Genomic DNA, 23,265 nt, shown 5'->3' on the forward strand with positions numbered 1-23,265 from the left:
GTTGTTCTTTTCTGATATGGCGGCTGGCAAGCAACCTTATAATGCGCATTACCTTCATCGTCTGATATGGAGCGTGAACCGAGATGGAACCCCATCCATCCATCCATTTCCTACCGCTTATTTACTTTGGGGTCGCTGGTGCCTATCTCAGCTACAATCGGGCGGAAGGCAGTGTACACCCTGGACAAGTCGCCACCTCATCGCAGGGCCAACACAGAGAGACAGACATCATTCACACTCACGGGCGGTATAGCTCGGTTGGTAGAGCGGCCGTGCCAGCAACTTGGGGGTTGCAGGTTCGATTCCCACTTCCGCCATCCTAGTCACTGCCGTTGTGTCCTTGGGCAAGACACTTTACCCACCTGCTCCCAGTGCCCGCCCACACTAGTTTAAATGTAACTTAGATATTGGGTTTCACTATGTGAAGTGCTTTGAGTCACTAGAGAAAAGCGCTATATAAATATAATTCACTTCACATTCACACACTAGGGCCAATTTAGTGTTGCCAATCAACCTATCCCCAGGTGCATGTCTTTGGAAGTGGGAGGAAGCCGGAGTATCCGGAGGGAACCCGAGATGGAACCCTACTTTATTATTTATAGCAGGGGTCTCAGAGAAGTTATTTTGTGGCCCAAATTGTGTTATTTTGCTGGTTGTTCTCCACCCTTTTTTGTCAAATAAAACTATGTTTTTTATGGCAAACACACAAAATATGGCAAAATCTTTCACCCAAAAATATTTTTTAAAGTGGAATATTTGATGTGACGTAATCGGGGTTGAGGTGGGGGGGGGGGGGGGGGTGTAGGGGATAGCGCAGGAGTCGGGAACCTTTTTGGCTGAGAGAGCCAAGAATACAAATATTTTAAAATGTATTTCCGTAAGAGCCATGTAATATTTTTTTTCAACACTGAACACAACTAAACGCGTGCATTTTTAAGTAAGACCAACATTACTAGAATATAATAGGTCTCGTATTCTTTGTAATAACGTTGATATTCTGAAGCTAACTGTGGAGGGGCGTGGCCTGCGGGCCTGCAGCGAAGCTGGGTGTGCCAGGACCGGCCTCGAAATCAGCGACCGGTGCGTAGATGGCCCACCTGGGCTTTGTTATCTAATCACCTGTCGCTCTGTTATAAGCAGCAGCCAGGAGGAGAGCCGGGGGTTGGGGCTGGAGCAAGATTGACAAACACATTTTGGGAGGACATCCAAAACACAACAGAACAAATACCCAGAATCCAATGCAGCCCTAACTCTTCCGGGCTACAATAGGGGGCGGGGTTGGAGGGTGTATATTGTAGCCCGGAAGAGTTAGGGCTGCATGGGATTCTGGGTATTTGTTGTGTTTATGTTGTGTGACGATGCGGATGTTCTCCAGAAATGAGTTTGTCATTCTTGTTTGGTGTGGCTTCACAGTGCGGCGCATATTTGTAACAGAGTTAAAGTTGTTTATACGGCCACCCTCAGTGTAACCTGTATGGCTGTTGATCAACTATGTCTTGCAGTCGCTTACTGCGTCTAATAATATTGGCTACAACATGAGGCTGGGCCGGCACCTGTTTGTACAGGTTGAAGAGGATGCTTAAGGCAGTGCCCCCACGGTGCCCTCTTAATATTGTTGTTAAGGTGAAATTTGAGAGAATGATTATCCCTGGAGAGTGTTGGATTTGGTTGTCTTTTTATTTCCTAGTCAGATTTTAGAACAGCTAAAGTGTGAGCCTTTTACATAGACCTTGAATTTGGAATGTGTGAATGAAGACATAACAATCTGTTATCTCAACTGTCCGAAGTAGGGAGGAGAAGAAGAGGGGCGGGTGAGAGTGAGTGAGGAGGGAGAAACTGCCATTTTAGGATTAGATCAATTTTGACCGAGCTTTGAAATGTTGTATCTGGATTGATCTCCCAAGGCGCTTTGGTAATAAAATAGAAAAAATGAGCAACCTCTGTCTCTGATTGATTTAAAACCAGCTTATGTGTCAGCAAACAATCTGGGGGCGTTGACCGAAGGAAGAACGGGTCAGAACGCAACAAGAGTCACTGACATTGGGAGCTTTCTGGACAAATCGAGAATTCAAAAGTATGACGCTATAAAGCGGCATTCATATAAAACTTGCGGGCCGCACCAACATTACATTTTCTCATTAAGGTGCGGGCCGCAAAATAACGTCTCGCGGGCCACTTTGAGACCCCTGGCCTACACTAACAGGCGTGTCCGCGCCATCGAAAGTTACCTTGTTGCTGTGCTCTAATTGGCAGACACCTCCCTTTAGCAGTAACGGCTTCTCCAACCAACTCAGTGGCCTAGTGGTTAGAGATGGGTAGGTTGCGAGTTCAAACCCCGGCCGAGTCTTACCAAAGACTAAAAATGGGACCCATTACTCCCTGCTTGGCACTCAGCATCAAGGGTTGGAATTGGGGGTTAAATCACCAAAAGTGCCGCTGCCGCCCACTGCTCCCCTCACCTCCCAGGGGGTGAACAAGGGGAGGGGTCAAATGCAGAGGACCAATTTCACCATACCTAGTGTGTGTGTGTGTGTGACAATCATTGGTACTTTAACTTTTAACTTTAACTCCAAGAAAAGCGTGCGTTTGGCACACAAAGCCATACTGATCGTTTATTCACTGAGTAGAAGTGGTGGTGTATTTGGAGCTAGGCTAAGATGGCTTAAATGTGAAGCATCAAAAATAAACATTATTGGTATTACTCGAAAAAGTCGAATTAGAAGCGCGTTATAGTATAAGTTAACCTAAGAAATGTATCCAAATATAAGAAAATAAACAACCAAAATGTCATTACTTGATAAATACCATTAAGTTGCTATTAGGTATTTCTTAGCTTTAGATTTTGTAGATAAATTACTATTTTTCCCTCTCCATTGAATCGTTTGGATCAGGGGCGCTCACACCTTTTCTGCAGGTGAGCTACTTTTCAATTGACCAAGTCGAGGAGATCTACCTCATTCCTATTTATAATTTATATGTATTTATTTATGAAAGAGACATTTTTGTTAACAAGTTAATGGTGTTTAATGATAATACAAGCATGTTTAACACACATAGATTCCTTTCTTTCATGAAGACAAGAATATAAGTTGGTGTATTACCTGATTCTGATGACTTGCATTGATTGGAATCAGACAGTGGTGCTGATAACGTCCGCATTTTCAAATGGAGGAAAAAAAAAAGGTCCTCCTTTCTGTCCAATACCACATGAAAGTGGTTGGATTTGGCATCTCATTTGTCCAACTTGCATACTCGTTTTTAAACACTTTGTTATGAGAGTAGCATATGTGTGTGGCCCTTTAATGTCTGGCAGCAGGTGAGTGACGTCAGTGAGTGTGCGGGTGGGCAAGCAAGTGAGAAAGCGGTCGCTGAGGGCGGGGGAGAAATACATTGGCATCAAACTCCGTAGCTTGCTAGCTTGTGCACGCTAGCTTTCGGAGACTCTTATTTTGTTAGCACAGGCAGGATGAAACAGGTCTTTTATGGTGAAGACAGGAACTGTGCAGTCGGTCTTTAGAGTTTTGACAGTAGGTACGGAGTCTCTAGAAATAAAATGTGTTTCTCTGCGTCCGCCCTGTTAGTGATTTTTTTCTTAAATATGAGCTCGCAGCAGCCAGCGTCATCTCACAAGATCCTCGGGTGCCGAGAATGTCAAACAACTGACGAAAGTGAAGTCTTGGTATGATTGATGATTGCTCATTTTTATGTCTATTTTTTAATGCCTGGCTTGAGATCGACTGACACACCCTCCGAGATCGACCAGTCGATCGCGATCGACGTAATGCCCACCCCTGGTTTAGATAATCACAGGTTGAGATGCATTCAAGAACAGAATTTATTAACACAAAAATGTGAATCATACGAACAATGACTCAAAAACTTGATAAAACAATAGCAAAGGAAGCAAACTTTACTTTGGAGAACCTCCCCCAAACCTAAAAAGCTTTAGCAAAAAAACCCCCGAAAGAAAACGCTTTACTGAAAACATGTTTCAATGAAACTGCTTCATTGAAACATTTCAGAACTGCTTCAATCAAAAATATCTTTACATGAAAACATTAAAGACGGGAAATTTGTTTGCGGTAGAAATGAAAGGAAAATCAAGAACGTGTGGTGAACCTGCAGAGAGAAGATGAAAAATGATCATCTAACAAGACAGAATTAAATATTAAAATGATAAAAAAATGAGTAAAAAGTAACTAACTTGATGTTCAGTCGAGTTCGGCAAGGCCACTTTCCACCAGAGACAAAAAGACCAAGTTGTCGTCGTCGTTGTAAAGCAACACTGAGAGCTCTGGTACCCGAGTCTGAATGAAAGCAGCAGAAGAAAAGGTGAGAAGCAACCAACCCCATCTGCAGGAGCTTGATGGTATTGCACACAAGGACACAAGTTACCACCACAGATGCTGTGAGGTTGCCGTGCAGCAGCTGGATCATGGCCAGCGTGGCCTTCACACTCCACTCTGGACTGTAAGGAAGAACCTCGTCCTCCACGCCGACGTTCGGGGCTTTAAAGCCGGCGGCATGGACTTTGAAGACCTGGACGGGAAATCGCAGCAGCTCGGCAGGCATCTGGCGCAGTCTGGCAGGAAGGAGAGCGGTTATTGGTGGAGCAGCAGAAGCAAGGCCGCGTTTGCCAAGTTCTTACTTGCTGGTGGGGAGCGTGTCGTAAGAACCAAAGTCCACATGTTGGACCAGGATCATGACCGGGTCAGAACTGATGATGTCGATGATCTTGGCTCGGTAAAAACTTCCATTGCTGTACTCTGCCAGACATGGACCACCTGAAACCATCAAGAACAAACCATCAGGGCTGTACTGCCACCAAGTGGTCAAATTGCATGTCTTTGGTTGTCATCACACTTCTTTGTCATCACTGTGACGCTTTTAACTAGGGCTGGGCGATATGTCCTTTTTTTAATACCTTGATATTTTTATGCCATATCGCGAGACACCATATATATGCCTTAGCCTTGAATGGACACTTGATGCATAAAATCACAGCAGTATGATGATTCTATGTGTCTACATTAAAACATTCTTCTTCATACTGCATTAATATATGCTACTTTTAAACTTTCATGCAGAGAGGGAAACCACAACTAAAAGTGTATTTATTAAACAGTTATTAAGCAGTGGCACAAACATTCATGTAATTTCAAAACAGAAAGTGCAAGATTGTCAGAGATATTTTAAAACAAGCTATGAGTGCACTTTTGTGCATGATGTCACTAAGATGACATATCAAAACAACACTAAATTAAAGTGCACTTTTTGTACAGAACGCCACTACAATAGTTTAAAACAAATAGTGCACTTTTGTGCATGATGTCACTAAGATGACATATCAAAACAACACTAAATTAAAGTGCACTTTTTGTACAGAACGCCACTACAATAGTTTAAAACAAATAGTGCACTTTTGTGCATGATGTCACTAAGATGACATGTCAAAACAACAGTAAATTAAAGTGCACTTTTTGTACAGAACGCCACTACAATAGTTAAAAACAAATAGTGCACTTTTGTGCATGATGTCACTAAGATGACATGTCAAAACAACAGTAAATTAAAGTGCACTTTTTGTACAGAACGCCACTACAATAGTTTAAAACAAATAGTGCACTTTTGTGCATGATGTCACTAAGATGACATATCAAAACAGTAAATTAAAGTGCACTTTTTGTACAGAACGCCACTACAATAGTTTAAAACAAATAGTGCACTTTTGTGCATGATGTCACTAAGATGACATATCAAAACAACAGTAAATTAAAGTGCACTTTTTGTACAGAACGCCACTACAATAGTTTAAAACGAATAGTGCACTTTTGTGCATGTCACATAGGGCTGGGCGATATATCGATATATACGACGTATCGCAGGTTTGTCTCTGTGCGATATAGAAAATGAATATATCGTAATATTCGAAAATACGTTCACACGCAGGACTTTTAGCTGCGGGCGTACACTTCAGGCTCTCCTCGCTCTTTCCTGTCTCTCCTTCTCGCAGACAAGCAGGCTTACATACGTCACACGTCACATACGCGCCCTCGAAGGGCCGAGAGGTAGCGGCGTGGCTAACGTTAGCTGCTAACGTAGCCGTACGAGAGAAAGATGGTGCGGATCTGGTAAAAAATGAAGGAAGACTTAATTCCCAATAACAACAGCAGGGTTTTCCTCGTCTGGCAATGGTTCGGCTTCAAGTGGGAATATGTCGAACAGACAACCGTAATTTGTCAAGTGGAGGGGGGGGGAGCGTTGGTATAACAAGTAGCATTACTGCTAATATGTAGCATCGTTTGTAAAGTCACTCGCTAGAGAATGAAGAGAATTTAATAACCGTAGTAACATCCACATAGTGAAGGACGAATACTATTTGATTTCCTATTATGCAGCTCATTTTTATTTGACACTTAAAATGTCTCTGACAAGCTTGCAATTTATGTTTTGGAAATGACTTGAATGTTTGTGCCATTGCTTACTAAGTAAATAAAATACACTTTGGTTCAATTGACTTAGTTGTGATTTCCCTCTCTGCATGAAAGTTTAAAAGTAGCATATATTAATGCAGTATGAAGAAGAATGTTTAAATGTAGACACATAGAATCATCATACTGCTGTGATTATATGCATCAAGTGTTCATTCAAGGCTAAGGCAAAATATCGTAATATACTGTATATCGTATATCGCGATATGGCCTAAAAATATCGCGATATTAAAAAAAGGCAATATCGCCCAGCCCTAATGTCACATAAGATATTTCAATAAGTGTTAAATAAAAATGAGCTGCATAATAGGAAATTAAATAGTGTATGTCCTTCGCTATGTGGTAGGTTAATGCGGACATTATCTCCTTTTGTTGTTGACTATTTTTTTCATATGGTGTTGATCTAGAAATGTTTGCCTGGGCATTTAGATGGTGTGGGCGTGTGGCACCGAACAGAGATGTTAACCTGCGGAGTAAGCACTCTTCATTCTCTAGCAGGTGACTTTTCAAATTATGCTACATATTAGCAGTAATGCTACTTTTTGTAGCAATGCTTTTGGCCAACACTTGACAAATTATGGTTGTCTTTTCGACATATTCCCACCTGAAGCCAAACCACCGGCAGACGATTGACCCCCTGCTGTTTTTCTTGGGAATTATTTCTAACTTCATTTGTTAACAGATTCGCACCCTCTTTCTCTCGTATTACCGCTCGTACCAAAGCTAACTTTACCCATGCTGCTACCTCTCTGCTCCGCAAGGGCGTATACGTATGTGACGTATGTAAGAAGGTGCTCTTGTTTTAAGTCTCTGTGAGAAGGAGAGACAAGAAAGAGTGGGAAGAGCCTGTAGTGTAATGCCCGCATCTAAAAGCAACTGCGTGAGAACGTATACTCCAATATCACCATATAGTCATTTTCTATATCGCACAGACAAACCCGCGATATATCAAGTATATCGATATATCGCCCAGTCCCATTTTTAACCCTTGTGTAATGTTCATATTGTTATTACTCAGCCAGCGTTTGTGGGTCTGATGGACCCGTTGGATTTTGTAGCTTTTAATGCCTCACAATCAAACGCTTTTATGTTAAAATATTGAACAGATGTTTACCTTATCCCAATAAACGCCCACAGAATCAAGAAAGAGCCATCAATCTGTCAATCTTTTCCGTGTCCTGGCCAGGTAAAGTTCCCCGTGTTGAGTCAAATTAAGCCGCAGGCTCCACTCCTGGTCGTGACCTTCCGTCAATTCCTTTAAGTTTCAGCTTTGCAACCATACTCCCCCCGGAACCCAAATATTTTTTATACCTTATCCCAACAAACATCTGTTCAGTATTTTAACATGTTTGATTGTGAGGCAATAAAAGCCACAAAATGCAACGGGTCCATCAGACCCACAAACGCTGGCTGAGTAACAATATGAACGTTGCATGGAAAATGTCTCGGCCAGTTTCTGCATCCCACAGGGATTCTTTTTTTGTGTTTCTGCACCTGCGTTGCCCACACAAGGTTGCAACATTGTTTGTCAACGCTGTCTGCTCTCATTTTCTCGCACATTTGACCCTCTGATGTTCTGTGTAGCTACACTCTGTCCTCCTCCTGTCTAGGCCTGCTGTGTGGTTGTGTGTGGTACACAGAACATCAATTTCCACACTTCTATTATCCCCGGGTCCAGTGACTCGGACATCTTATATGTAATAGAAATGTGTAGGAGGGGTGTATGGTGTGTGTGGTCATTAAATATGTATTCTGGTAAATGTTCTTCACAGAAAATGACCCAAAGTCAGTGAGTCTCAGTTTAAAAAAAAATAATTAATTGTATCATTTTTCTTTTAATAAAAAATGAAAACGGGTCCCATAGACTTTGATGAGCATTAAGGTGGAAAACCTATTTGCTTACCAAGTGGAAAGTTGCTAAGTTCTCTCAGACTCTCAGTGTTGGCGTTGATGTTGCTCAGAAGCTCCTCCAGAGTTTCACCATCCACCGCCAGCTTAGTCGTGTCTTCCATGCACAGGAACAACTACAGGACGGCCACGCCATCAGAATGTCTCCATGGCATCTTTAGAAGGACATTTCATGGTTGCTACCTCGTTGGGGGTCTGCAGGTGTCTCACTCGGACCTTTAGCAGCTCATCTTCCTGTGGCAGGGTGGGCTCCGTGAAAGGTCCCAGCATTACCTCCTCAAGGCCCTCCAGACCCTGAAGACAAACATGCTGAAGCTTCTCACTTGCTAACATGATGGACGCGTGTCCAAAACGTCTCATTGCTACACGAGCACCTCTGTGTCGATGTCCCACACGTCCAAAATGGAGACCGCCGGCGGAAGAGGCGGCGTCTGCAGAGGACAAGGAGACATTTAGATGATACGCGGGCGTGCACACACCCAAACACACACCTTCAGTTTTGTGGAGTCCTTCAAGGCGTGTTTGTGGTGACACAGGATGTCGTTGAGGCTCAGTCCATCTATGAAGATCTCAACTGTCAGAGGTTGTCTGGGGTCAGCGGGCACCTCCTGACAAACGCAAACAAACGCACTCAACACTGCCAGCCATCGTGTGTGCAAGCGTGTGTTATGGGTGTGTCTCTGACCAGCACGTGCACATCCACACGGCGATACAGGAGCATCTCCTTGAGGAGCTCCACTGCATCCTGTTGCCAGCTGCCACCAACCTGAGGACGAGTGTGCGGTATGATATGGACATGGACTAAGACCAGAACTGTTATAAGTACTACCAGAGTCTTACAGGGCTGATGGCGTGCAGCCTACAGGCCATACAAAGCTGAGGAACGTGCTCACACAGCAGACGAGGATACACGTGGACCACTGGGATGTTCTCCACCAGGCCGTAATCTACGTACTGCACCTGCAAGCCCACTCACATTCTGTCACCCAATCGACTCTAGTCCAGGTCAAACTGGCTCACTACCAGCACGACCAAACAGTTAAACCCATCTACAGATCCGACAGTGTCAGTAGGGATGTGTCCATCCATCGGCTGCCGATCAGTATCGATCAATTTTTATGAAAAAGGATGTGATCGCCTTTGTCGAATTATGCCTTTCAGGTGCTCCCCTAAGTTGTTAAAAGGCCTACTGAAATGAGATTTTCTTATTTAAACGGGGATAGCAGGTCCATTCTATGTGTCAGACTTGATCATTTTGCAATATTGCCATATTTTTGCTGAAGGGATTTAGTAGAGAACATCGACGTTAAAATTCGCAACTTTTGGTGGCTGATAAAAAAGCCTTGCCTGTACCGGAAGTAGCAGACGATGTGCGCGTGACGTCACGGGTTGTGGAGCTCCTCACATCTGAACATTGTTTACAATCATGGCCACCAGCAGCGAGAGCGATCCGGACCGAGAAAGCCACGATCTCCACATTAATTTGAGCGAGGATGAAAGATTCGTGGATGAGGATAGTGAGAGTGAAGGACTAGAAAAAAAAAAAAAAAGACAGGGTGAGCGATTCAGATGTTACTAGACACATTTACTAGGAAAATCCCTTATCTGCTTATTGTGTTACTAGTGTTTTAGTGAGATTATATAGTCGTACCTGAAAGTCGGAGGGGTGTGGTGACAGCCAGTGTCTCTGAGGGAAGCCACGTTTCTCGACGAGGCGAAGCGAAGGCAGCCGGTCGGGCCGGGCTGAGCTTTATTTTCCCCTCCTCCACGGTGGAAGCATCCCACGTTCGGGGGCGGCCGGTCGGAGGGAGGAAGAAAGAGAGTCCACAGCTGGCTCTTTCACAGTTGCAAGAGGAACGACGCAAGCTCCGCTCATGTCTACGGTAAGAGCCGACTTTTTACCACAATTTTCTCACCGAAACCTGCCGGTTGCCATGTGGTAGAGAACCATGTTCGCTTGACCGCTCTGTTCCATAGTAAAGCGTCACCTTCCGGAATGTAAACAAGGAAACACCAGCTGTGTGTGTTGCTAAAGGCAGCAGCAATACACCGCTTCCCACCTACATCTTTCTTCTTTGACGTCTCCATTATTAATTGAACAATTTGCAAAAGATTCAGCAAAACAGATGTCCAGACTACTCTTTAATTATGTGATTAAAGCAGACGACTTATAGCTGGGATCGGGCTGGAACAAAATGTCCGCTACAATCCGTGACGTCACGCGCACGCGTCATCATACCGCGACGTTTTCAACAGGATACTTTGCGCGAAATTTAAAATTGCAATTTAGTAAACTAAAAAGGCCGTTTTTTGGCATGTGTTGCAATGTTAATATTTCATCATTGATATATAAACTATCAGACTGTGTGGTCGGTAGTAGTGGCTTTCAGTAGGCCTTTAATAATCACTTCCATTACGGCAAAGGAAGGACATTTCTTAGTACCCTATTTTTCGGATTATAAGGCGCACTTCAAATCATTTAATTTTCTCAAAACTCGACAGTGCGCCTTATAACCCGGTGGGCCTAATGTACGGAATAATTCTGGTTGTGCTTGTGGTTTGGGGGCTGGAGCCTATGTCAGCTGCATTCGGGCGGTAGGCGGGTACACCCTGGACAAGTCACCACCTCATTGCAGGGCCAAGACAGATAGGATCATAGCATACATTCCTGATGGGAACAATTCTACCAGTTGGTCTACTGATTCTCAGCTATCAGAAATCAGCCTAGCTGACCTAGCAACTACTCCTTGAATGGACTTTAAGTTAAAGTTAAAGTACCAATGATTGTCACACACACACTAGGCGTGGTGAAATTTGTCCTCTGCATTTGACCCATCCCTTTGATCACCCCCTGGGAAGTGAGGGGAGCAGTGGGCAGCAGCGGTGCCGCGCCCGGGAATCATTTATGGTTATTTAAAGGGGAACATTATCAGCAGACCTATGTAAGCGTCAATATATACCTTGATGGTGCAGAAAAAAGACCAACTATTTTTTTAACCGATTTCCGAACTTTAAATGGGTGAATTTTGGCGAATTAAACGCCTTTCTGTTTATCGCGCTGGAGGCGGTGACGTCGCCGAGGTAACACACCCACCATTTTCATTTTCAACACATAAACACCGGGTCTCAGCTCTGTTATTTTCCGTTTTTTTTTACTTGGAGACATCATGCCTCGTCGGTGTGTTGTCGGAGGGTGTAACAACACTAACAGGGAGGGATTCAAGTTGCACCACTGGCCCCAAGATGCCAAAGTGTCTGCCGCCAGACCCCCATTGAATGTGCCAGAGTGTCTCCACATTCGACCGGCGATGCTAAGGCAGACATGGCACAGAGATGTATGGATAACCTGCAGATGCATTTGCAACGATAGTCAACGAAATCACAAAGGTGAGTTTTGTTGATGTTGACTGCCAGCTAATCGATGCTAACATTCTACGCTAATCGATGCTAACATGCTATTTACCGGCGGTGCTAAAGCAGACATGGCACAGAGATGTATGGATAACCTGTAGATGCATTTGCAACTATATTACGTTTCCTTCCACCCACATTTAATGCGAAAAAAACACTTACCAATCGACGGATTTAAGTTGCTCCAGTGTCAAAAGATGCGAAAGTCCTGATCGTTTGGTCCGCACATTTTACCGGCGATGCTAACGCAGCTATTCGGCCATGCTATGGCTATGAATAGCGTCAATAGCTATTCGCTTAATAGCTTCAGTTTCTTCTTCAATACTTCATACTCCAACTTTGTGGGTTCTTCCGAGGATGTTGTAGTCGTAATGATTTGTGCAGTCCTTTGAGACATTTGTGATTTGGGGCTATATAAATAAACATTGATTGATTGATTGATTGAACCATCTGTTTCAATACATGTGAAATCTGTTGAATCGCTTAAGTCGCTAAAATCAGAGTTTGAATCCGAGCTAATGTCGCTATATCTTGCTGTGGTATTCCCATTGTTTGTTTACATTGGCAGCACTGTGTGACGTCACAGGGAAATGGCCAGTGTCTTCGCAGAGAGCCGAAAATAAGGCACTTTAAAGCTTTATTTAGGGATATTCCGAGACTGGTAAAATTTAGAAAAAAACTTCAAAAAATACAACAAGCCACTGGGAACTGATTTTTTTTGTTTTTAACCCTTTTGAAATTGTGATAATGTTCCCCTTTAACCCCTTATTCCAACCCTTAATACTAAGTGCCAAGCAGGGAGGCAATTGGTCCCATTTTTTTAATAGTTTTTGGTATGACTCGGCCGGGATTTGAACTCCCAACCTACCGATCTCAGGGCGGACACTCACTCTACTAGGCCAATGAGTCAGTAAAAGCGGCTGATAAAACTTATCCACAACCGGCAAGTCAAGTTAGACTCCAGCTAACAGAGAAGCTGACTGACCTGGCACCAGTGAGTCCAACTGACCAAGGACCAGTTAGTGAAAGGAACTCAGGACCTTCAAGTGAATCCGTGCAAGGAGGTGAAAGTGAGTCAAAACCAGATGAAAAAACTGACTTGGGATCATCAGATCCAGGTGATGCTTTTTGATTGATTGAGACGTTTATCAGTACATTGCAGATTACAGTACATATTCCGTGCAATTGACCACTAAATGTTAACACCCGAATAAGTTTTTCCACGTAAATTAATTCATGGTAATGCGATAATTTAACATATTTGTCTCCTACCTTCACATTTCCTCCCGTGACTTCCAGCATCTGTCCTCGATACCAGAGCATGTCAGGGCCAATGACGGCGCAGCCCTTGACCGTCTTCCAGGTGTAGCGCTTCTGATTGGGCAGCGTCTTCATGCTCTGCTGTATCTTGTCCCTCAGCTGCTCCAACTGACAATCTGATAAAGACAACTGAGGCCCAGTCCCAATACACCCCTTTGCCCGACTTTTTAGCCATATCCCTACATTTTGGATGTTCCCGTAAAGGTAGTGGTGTCCCAAATACTCTTTGCATATAGGGGTAGCGGGCATAACGAGGGATAAGGGGTATGAATTTAGCCCTTCAGAGCGAGGGATTTCCGACGCTGACTCACCCAGGCAGGGCCAGAGAAAATTCCACAATTTCTGCATAAGTTATATATTATACGTTAGTGTGAAATAAACCATGCTAGCTAACATGAGGGTAAAATACCGACGAAAAGCTTGAGAGTGTGAAAATATTAACGTTAAATTTCTTTAAAAAAGTCACCGGAGACAACGGTCGGCGATGGTGTTTATTCATCAACCGAAGCACGATGAATTAGGCCTGGGCAATATGGCCTTTTTTTAATATCTCGATATTTTTAGGCCATGTCACGATACACCATACATATCTCCATATTTTGCCTTAGCCTTGAATGAACACTTGATGCATATAATCCCAGCAGTATGATGATTCTATGTGTCTACATTCAAACATTCTTCTTCATACTGCATTAATACATGCTACTTTTAAACTCTCATGCAGAGAGGGAAATCAATCAATCAATCAAGCAATGTTTATTTATATAGTCCTAAATCACCAGTGTCTCAAAAGGCTGCACAAACCACAACGACATCCTCGGTAGATCACAACTAAGGTAATTTAACAAACGTGTATTTTTTAAACATTTATTAAAGGGGAACATTATCACAATTTCAAAAGGGTTAAAAACAATAAAACTCAGTTCCCAGTGGCTTGTTGTATTTTTTGAAGTTTTTTTCAAAATTTTATTGGTCTCGGAATATCCCTAAATAAAGCTTTAAAGTGCCTTATTTTCGGCTCTCTGCGAAGACACTGGCCATTTCCCTGTGACGTCACACAGTGCTGCCAATGTAAACAAACAATGGGAATACCACAGCAAGATATAGCGACATTAGCTCGGATTCAAACTCGGATTTCAGCGACTTAAGCGATTCAACAGATTACGCATGTATTGAAACAGATGGTTGGAGTATGAAAATATTGAAGAAGAAACTGAAGCTATTGAGTGAATAGCTATTGACGCTATTCATAGCCATAGCATGGCCGAATAGCTGCGTTAGCATCGCCGGTAAAATGTGCGGACCAAACGATCAGGACTTTCGCATCTTTTGACACTGGAGCAACTTAAATCTGTCGTTTGGTAAGTGTTTGTTTCGCATTAAATGTGGGTGGAAGGAAACGTAATATAGTTGCAAATGCATCTACAAACATTCATGTCATTTACAAAACAGAAAGTGCAAGATTGTCATAGACATTTTAAAACAAGCTATAAGTGCACTTTTGTGCATGATGTCACTAAGATGATATCAAAACAACACTAAATTAAAGTGCACTTTTTGTACAGAACACCACTACAATAGTTTAAAACAAATTAGGTGCATGATGTCACACAAGATTTTTCAACAACAGTCAAATAAAAATGAGTTGCCTAATAGGAAATCAAATAGTGTTCGTCCTTCGCTATGTGGTAGGTTACTGCGGAAATTATCTCCTTTTGATGTTGACTATTTTTTCCGTACGGTGTTGATCTGGAAATGGTTGCCTCGGCATTTTGTTGGTGTGGCACCGGCCGGAGATGTTGACATGCAGAGTTTCAAGCACTCTTCGTTCTCTAGTGGGTGACTTTTTAAATGATGCTACATATTAGCAGTAATGCTACTTTTTATTGCAATGCTTTTGCCCCACACTTGACAAATTACAGTTGTCTGTTCGACATCTTCTGCAATGAGGAGGCAACTTGTCCAGGTTATACACCGCCTTCCGCCCGATTGTAGCTGAGATAGGCACCAGCGCCCCCCGCGACCCCAAAGGGAATAAGCGGAAGAAAATGAAAGGATGTTCGACCTCTTCCCGCTTGAAGCCAAACAACCGCTAGACGGTGTTATTCCTGGGAATTAATTCTTCCTTCATTTGTTACCAGATTCGCACCTTATTTCTCTCATATTACCACTCGCACCAAAGCTAACGTTACCCATGCTGCTACCTCTCTGCTCAGCGAGGGCGTATGCGTATGTGACGTATGTAAGAAGGTGCACTTGTTTAAGTCTCTTTGAGAAGGAGAGACAAGAAAGAGTGAGAAGAGCCTGTAGTGTAATGCCCGCAGCTAAAAGCAACTGCGTAAGAACGTATACTCCAATGTCACGATATAGTCATTTTCTGTATCGCACAGAGACAAACCCGCGATATATCGCCCAGCCCTACCTTCATGCTACTCCGTGACACTTTGATGCCACTCCATGATACCTTTATGCTACTCTCATGCTACTTTCGGACACTCTCATGCTAATTTCTGACACTTATTCCAGCATCTGAAAACGAAGCAGTGAGCCGAGCGAAGAAAAGTGAATTATATTTATATACTGCTTTTCTCCAGAGACTCAAAGCGCTTGACATAGTGAACGAGACAAACAAGGCGCAACAACAAAAGCTTTCGGTGAGCTTTCTCTGAGTTTCAAGCACTCTTCATTCTCTAGCGGGTGACTTTTCAAATGATGCTACATATTAGCAGGAGTGCTACTTTTTGTAGCAACACTTTTGCCCCACACTTGACAAATTACGGTTGTCTGTTCGACATATTCCCGCTTGAAGCCAAACCATCGGAGTAATTTTACAGTGGCGTGGTGCCACGATTGTTTACAGGTAGGGGAAACCCTGCGTTTTATACAATGTTAATAAAGCTTTCTATTCTATTTTACCTAATTCTAGATTATGGCAGGCTATGTAATATGTACAATTGAAAAGAAAAGCTCAGTGTTTAAAGGGGAACATTATCAGCAGACCTATGTAAGCGTCAATATATACCTTGATGTTGCAGAAAAAAGACCATATACTTTTTTTAACCGATTTCCAAACTCTAAATGGGTGAATTTTGGCGAATTAAACGCCTTTCTGTTTATCGCTCTGGAGGCGATGACGTCAGAATGTGACGTCGCCGAGGTAACACACCCACCATTTTCATTTTCAACACATTACAAACACCGGGTCTCAGCTCAGTTATTTTCCGTTTTTTTGACTATTTTTTGGAACCTTGGAGACATCATGCCTCGTCGGTGTGTTGTCGGAGGGTGTAACAACACTAACAGGGAGGGATTCAAGTTGCACCACTGGCCCGAAGATGCCAAAGTGTCTGCCGCCAGACCCCCATTGAATGTACCAAAGTGTCTCCACATTTTACCGGCGATGACAGACATGGCACAGAGATGTATGGATAACCTGCAGATGCATTTGCAACCATAAAGTCAACTAAATCACAAAGGTGAGTTTGTTGATGTTGACTTATGTGCTAATCAGATATATTTGGTCGCGGCGTGACTGCTAGCTAATCGATGCTAACATGCTACGCTAATCGGAGCTAACATCCTATTTACCGGCGGTGCTAAAGCAGACATGGCACAGAGATGTATGGATAACCTGCAAATGCATTTGCAACGATAGTCAACGAAATCACAAAGGTGAGTTTCGTTGATGTTGACTGCCAGCTAATCGATGCTAACATGCTACGCTAATCGATGCTAACATGCTAATTACCGGCGGTGCTAAAGCATACATGGCACAGAGATGTATGGATAACCTGCAGATGCATTTGCAACTATATTACATTTCCTTCCACCCAAATTTAATGCTAAAAAAACCCACTTACCAATCGACGGATTTAAGTTGCTCCAGTGTCACAAGATGCGAAAGTCCTGATTGTTTGGTCCGCACATTTTACCGGCGTTGCTAACGCAGCTATTCGGCCATGCTATGGCTATGAATAGCGTAAATAGCTATTCGCTCAATAGCTTCAGTTTCTTTTTCAATACTTTCATACTCCAACCATCTGTTTCAATACATGCGTAATCTGTTGAATCGCTTAAACTGCTGAAATTCGAGTCTGAATCCGAGCTGATGTCACTATATCTTGCTGTGGTATTCCCATTGTTTGTTTACATTGGCAGCACTGTGTGACGTCACAGGGAAATGGCCAGTGTCTTCGCAGAGAGCCGAAAATAAGGCACTTTAAAGCTTTATTTAGGGATATTCCGAGACTGGTAACATTTTGAAAAAAACATCAAAAAATACAACAAGCCACTGGGAACTCATTTTTATTGTTTTTAACCCTTTTGAAATTGTGATAACGTTCCCCTTTAATGCCTTTATTTTGAATTCCCATCATCTAAAACTGTTCTTTGTGTGCAATAAAAAACATGTTTAAGGATAAGTTTTATCATAACATTTATTTTTAAAATGAAGCCAATAATGACATTTTTTGTGGTCCCCTTTTATTTTGAAAAGTATGAAAATACATATTTAATACATTTTGGTACCAGTTCTGGTACCAAAAAAGGGACGCAGGTGCAAACTTTACGTAGTCGCTTACGTGCCCCAACTTAAATATGCAGTGACGTAGCAAGCGGTGTCACAATTTCTAGGTAAGATTACAAAGCCCTACCCCTTATTGTGTCCTTTGTGAGTGGGGGCTAGTGGTAGTGAGTGAGGCTGAACATTGGGACTGGGCCTAAGTCATCGTGTCTCAGCATGACGAGACAGAACAGGCACATACCTGCGTTCTGGGTTCTGGCGTAGATCAGGCCGTCCTCTTTGATGGCAGAGATGGTCATGTGATTGTGGCCCAGGCAAGGCAGCTCAGGTGCTTTGTACAGCTCCGTTTTTACCTGCATGTGCAAACAGGAAGCCATGTGATCAGAAGTAAGTCAAATGCAGCTGTGTCCCTGTGGGATCACCTTCTCGGTGGGCCTGATGGTGCGCATGGCGGGCCGTGGGGCAACCGCCTGAGTCAGCGCAGACGAAACAGGGGGCATAGGCGTTAAAGAATATGCTGGTGAAGGTGGCGTTTTCACTGCACTTGAAGACTCTTCGTGTGCCTTTTTAGCGCTGCAAAAACATACGCAAACATCACATGACGTCACGTCAGGAGGCATCAAAGGCTTCATTTCAACATCTTCAATGTACACTTACAGACAACCTAACTGAAGGTTTTTCATCTTTCAAAGTTACTGAAATAATTTTTAGAATGCTTTGTGGGTTCAATCATTCATTTATAACTGCTAGCTTGAACACACTTACGCTGCTTTCCTCTCCTTTAGGGCGAGACCCTTGCTGGCCAGAAAGTCTGTGAAGTTGACCAAGTCTCCCATCTTGTTGGTGCAATGCAAAGTGACGGGTGATGGACGCTGATCCCTAAGATCCTGACAAGGAGAGAACACGAGAAGCGTGTCACAGCAGCAGAAATCAAAGATGAAAGTGTCCAGGAGTGGTACAAAAGTCTGAAAGTAGCATGAAAGTAGCATGAAAGTGTCATGAAGTGGTAGCATTAAAGTAGGCTAAAATAAAATCTCTTACTTTGTCACGACAAATTTGATTTACCAGTACAAATGACAGTGATAATTCAAAACAAGTTTTCCCTTTATCGGATCATGAACTAGTTTGAAATGACACTGCATCCTACTCTTAGCAAAAATTATAATTTGTATGTTTTTCTTTTTAGGCCAGATATAAACTGCACTTTTTATGCAATTATTTTCAAAGAACTTCTTCTGGGAGGCAATACTTCTGCAAACAAAAATGGAGCATTGTATGCGAATAAAAAACATCCTCCATTGAGATTAATAAAGTGCAAACTTAAAACTTCTGTCTTAATTAAAATAATTTTGCAAATAAAAAGGTAGTATTGTACATGGTATGTAAATAAACAAGTAAAATATTTAGATTAGAGATGTCCGATAATGTTTTTTTTTGCCAATATCCAATATTCCGATATTGTCCAACTCTTAATTACCGATTCTGATATCAACCGATACAGATATATACAGTCGTGGAATTAACACATTATTATGCCTAATTTTGTTGTGATGACCTGCTGGATGCATTAAACCAGGGGTCACCAACCTTTTTGAAACCAAGAGCTACTTCTTGGGTATTGATTAATGCAAAGGGCTACCAGTTTGATACACGCTTAAATAAATTGCCAAAAATAGCCAATTTGCTCAATTTACCTTTAACTATATTTTATTATTAATAATTAATTATATTTATCTTTGTGGAAACACTGATCATCTTAATGATTTCTCACAATAAATATATATAGAAACAGATAAATATCAATATGCAACACTTTATTTTTATATTTTCACTAAGTGCACATTTTTCAAATCGAACATTTTCAAATGATCACTTCCAAGACAGTCTTGTGAAATCCCAATATCCCATTTTAACTAGCTAGCCACTAACATTTTTTAACAAACCATGAATTACTTTGCACCATGTTTGTACAAATAATAACAGATGTAAAATACAAAAGTCAACTCTCAAATTTTTAAATAAATCATGTCACACTTTGAACTGGACACCAAATCTGTTATCTGTTTCTTTGTCAGTCAGTGGGAAGCCTGGCATTGCATGCTGTTAACCACTCTGCTGTGTAACTTGACACTGCAACTCTGAGTCTTGCAGATGTGCATCAGTGAGGCGTGTTCTGTGTTTGTTCTTGATGAAGTTCATGTCAGAAAAGGCTGATTCACAAAGATACGTTGAACCAAACAGGCTTGCAACCTTCATAGCTGCTGCGCATACACCACTGTACTTTTCTGTCTTCACAAGGCACCAAAAGTTTTGTGCAGCCTGGTGAGCTTTAAATTTTAAATTGTCAGGAAAGAAGAGGAAGGAATCTAAAAAGGTAAAGGGCTATATGTGTTTAAAAATCCTGAAAACCATTTTTAAGGTTTTATTTTTTCTCTAAAATTGTCTTTCTGAATGTTATGAGGCAAAATAAAAAAATAAATGAATTTATTAAAACAAGTGAAGACCAAGTCTTTAAAATATTTTGTTAGATTTTCTAATTCTATTTGAGTTTTGTCTCTCTTAGAATTAAAAATGTCGAGCAAAGCGAGACCAGCTTGCTAGTAAATAAATACAATTGAAAAAATAGAGGCAGCTCACTGGTAAGTGCTGCTATTTGAGCTATTTTTAGAACAGGCCAGCGGGCGACTCATCTGGTCTTACGGGCGACCTTTAGTGATCGCTTTGCACATTGTTCTCCTTTCTAGTCATACATGGTACCTTGTGTAAATGATTCCACCACAGAAAGCTTTTGTTGTTGCGCCTTGTTTGTCTCGTTCACTATGTCAAGCGCTTTGAGTCTCTGGAGAAAAGCACTATATAAATATATTTCACTTTTTTTAGCGAAGAGTTGCATTTCCCACGCTCGGCTCGCTGCTTTGTTTTCGGATGCTGGAATAAGTGTCTGAAATTAGCATGAGAGTGTCTGAAAGTAGCATGAGAGTGTCCGAAAGTAGCATTAGAGTAGCATAAAGGTATCATGGAGTGGCATCAAAGTGTCTTGGAGTGGCATCAAAGTGTCACGGAATAGCATGAAGGTAGGGCTGGGCGATATATCGATATATTGCGGGTTAGTCTCTGTGCGATATAGAAAATGACTATATCGTGACATATATCTCACGCAGTTGCTTTTAGCTGCGGGCATTAAATTACAGGCTCTTCTCACTCTTTCTTGTCTCTCCTTCTCAAAGAGACAAGTGCACCTTCTTACATACGTCACATACGTATACGCACTCGCGGAGCAGAGAGGTAGTAGCATGGTACCGTTAGCTGTAGTGCGAGTGATAATACGAGAGAAAAAATGTGCGAATCTGGTAACAAATAAAGGAAGCATTAATTCCCAAGAAAAACACCACGGGGTCCATCGTCTGGCATTACTGCTAATATATAGATAGATATTACTTTATTGATTCCTTAAGGAGAGTTCCTTCAGGAAAAATAAAACATGTAGAATCATTTGAAAAGTCACCCGCTAGAGCATGGGTGTCAAACTCTGGCCCGCGGGCCAAATCTGGCCCGCTATGTAATTTAATTTGGCCCTTGAGGCAATATCAATTTAGCATTAGAGCTGGCCCGCCGGTGTCATACAGCGTCGGTGCCGCTGTATAACACCGCATTCACCGCTAATACTCATACTTGCCAACCCTCCTAATTTTCCCGGTGGACTCCCGAAGTTCAGTGCCCCTCCCGAAAATCTCCCAGGGCAACCATTCTCCCGAATTTCTACCGATTTCCACCTGGACAACTATATTGGGGCGTGCATTAAAGGCACTGCCTTTAGCGTTCTCTACAACCTGTCGTCACGTCTGCTTTTTCTCCATACTAACAGCGTGTCACATAATATTTGTGGCTTTTACAGACACACACACGCACAAGTGAATGCAAGGCATACTTGGTCAACAGCCATACAGGTCACACTGAGGGTAGCCATATAAACAACTTTAGCACTGTTACAAATATGCACCACACTGTGAACCAACACCAAACAAGAATGACAAACACATTTCGGGTGAACATCCGCACCGTAACGCAACAGAACAAATACCCAGAAGCCCTTGCAGCACTAACTCTTCCGAGAAGCTTCCAGCAAACTGACCAATAATTAACGTTTTATTTTCTCTTGCTACTTCAAGGCTTGAATGTTTGGTTCATTCATTATTGTTATTTTATTTTCAAATGTATTATTAGCCTGTGGAAAAAAATGGATATTTACCTCAGAAGATTGCAAATAGAAAAAAAGGCATACAATTTTCATTTAAATTTTAAAATTTAAATAATTATTATTATTATTATTGTTTGAAACTGGATTTTACATGTCACTAAAGTTATATAAGCCTTGCTTGTTCAATATTTAATGCAAAACTTGTTTGGGTCCCTATTAAAAGGTTAATTTGTTCAACCTTGGCCCGCGGCTTTGTTCCGTTTAAAATTTTGGCCCACTCTGTATTTGAGTTTTGACACCCCTGCGCTAGAGAATGATGAGTGTTTGAAACTCTGCATGTCAACATCTCCGGCCGGTGCCACACCAACAAAATGCCGAGGCAACCATTTCCACATCTATACCGTATGAAAAAAATAGTCAACAACAGAAGGACATAACGTCCGCAGTAACCTAGCACATAACGAAGGACATACACTATTTAATTTCCTGTTATGCAGCTCATTTTTATTTGACAGTTATTGAAATATCTTGTGTGACATCATGCACAGAAGTGCACTTTATTTGTTTTAAACTATTGTCGTGGCGTTCTGTACAAAAAGTGCAATTTAGTTTAGTGTAGTTTTGATATGTCATCTTAGTGACATCATGCACAAAAGTGCACTCATAGCTTGTTTTAAAATGTCTCGGACAATCTTGCACTTTCTGTTTTGGAAAGGACATGAATGTTTGTGCCACTGTTTAATAAATACACTTTTGTTAAATTAGCTTAGTTGTGATTTCCCTCTCTGCATGAAAGTTTAAAAGTAGCATATATTAATGCAGCATGAAGAAGAATGTTTGAATGTAGACACATAGAATAATTATATTGCTTTGATTATATGCATCAAGTGTTCATTCAAGGCTAAAGCAAAATATCCAGATATATATGGTGTATCGTGACATGGCCTAAAAATATTGAGATATTTAAAAAAAGGCCATATCGCCCAGCCCTACATGAAGGTGTAACGGAGTAGCCTGAACATGTAGCATAAAAGTGTCTTGGAGTTGATGTTCCTCAAACCTGGATGGTAATGAGAGTGGAGGCTCCTGACAGGTAGTTTGACATGAAGTCACACGCTGTGGCGGTCCAGGTGAGTTGACCCCCTGCTGGCCTAATGGGAGTGTGTAGAAAAACATCTGAAAATGTTCACTGTGTGTGTGTGTGTGTGTGTGTGTGTGTGTGTGAGAGTGTGTTTCACCTGACGTCAGTCAGCGAGCACTCCAGTGCAAAGGAACCCGCTAATGAGGACGGCAGTGGTCGCAGGTTGTTTACATCCAACTTTACCTTGTTGCCGTGGTCACAGCGCTTTACCTGTTGCCAGGCAACAGACATGTTCATGAGTGACGGTGAGATAGTCGATGTTTTCAACTAAACT

The 23,265-nt window shown here is 42.1% G+C and overlaps 1 protein-coding gene across 2 annotated transcripts in view; it reads right to left on the minus strand.

Annotated features, from left to right (window-relative positions):
• Positions 1–3,821: 3,821 nt before the first annotated feature.
• Positions 3,822–23,265, minus strand: part of rnf17 (ring finger protein 17) — a 42,755-nt gene continuing 23,311 nt past the window's right edge. For both annotated transcript variants that reach the window (XM_061894009.1, XM_061894008.1), the window contains 16 exons: positions 23,089–23,201; positions 22,911–23,001; positions 18,418–18,539; positions 18,075–18,225; positions 17,894–18,005; positions 13,083–13,246; positions 9,240–9,359; positions 9,085–9,165; positions 8,891–9,007; positions 8,774–8,830; positions 8,583–8,693; positions 8,395–8,515; positions 4,649–4,784; positions 4,396–4,582; positions 4,205–4,307; positions 3,822–4,119 (listed from right to left, as the gene is read on the minus strand). In XM_061894009.1, coding sequence (XP_061749993.1) covers positions 4,212–4,307; positions 4,396–4,582; positions 4,649–4,784; positions 8,395–8,515; positions 8,583–8,693; positions 8,774–8,830; positions 8,891–9,007; positions 9,085–9,165; positions 9,240–9,359; positions 13,083–13,246; positions 17,894–18,005; positions 18,075–18,225; positions 18,418–18,539; positions 22,911–23,001; positions 23,089–23,201 — 1,779 coding nt within the window. In that variant the 3' untranslated portion in view covers positions 3,822–4,119; positions 4,205–4,211. The remainder of the gene's footprint in view (positions 4,120–4,204; positions 4,308–4,395; positions 4,583–4,648; positions 4,785–8,394; positions 8,516–8,582; positions 8,694–8,773; positions 8,831–8,890; positions 9,008–9,084; positions 9,166–9,239; positions 9,360–13,082; positions 13,247–17,893; positions 18,006–18,074; positions 18,226–18,417; positions 18,540–22,910; positions 23,002–23,088; positions 23,202–23,265) is intronic.

Source organism: Nerophis ophidion, linkage group LG03, assembly GCF_033978795.1.
Source record: "Nerophis ophidion isolate RoL-2023_Sa linkage group LG03, RoL_Noph_v1.0, whole genome shotgun sequence".
NCBI lineage: Eukaryota > Metazoa > Chordata > Actinopteri > Syngnathiformes > Syngnathidae > Nerophis > Nerophis ophidion.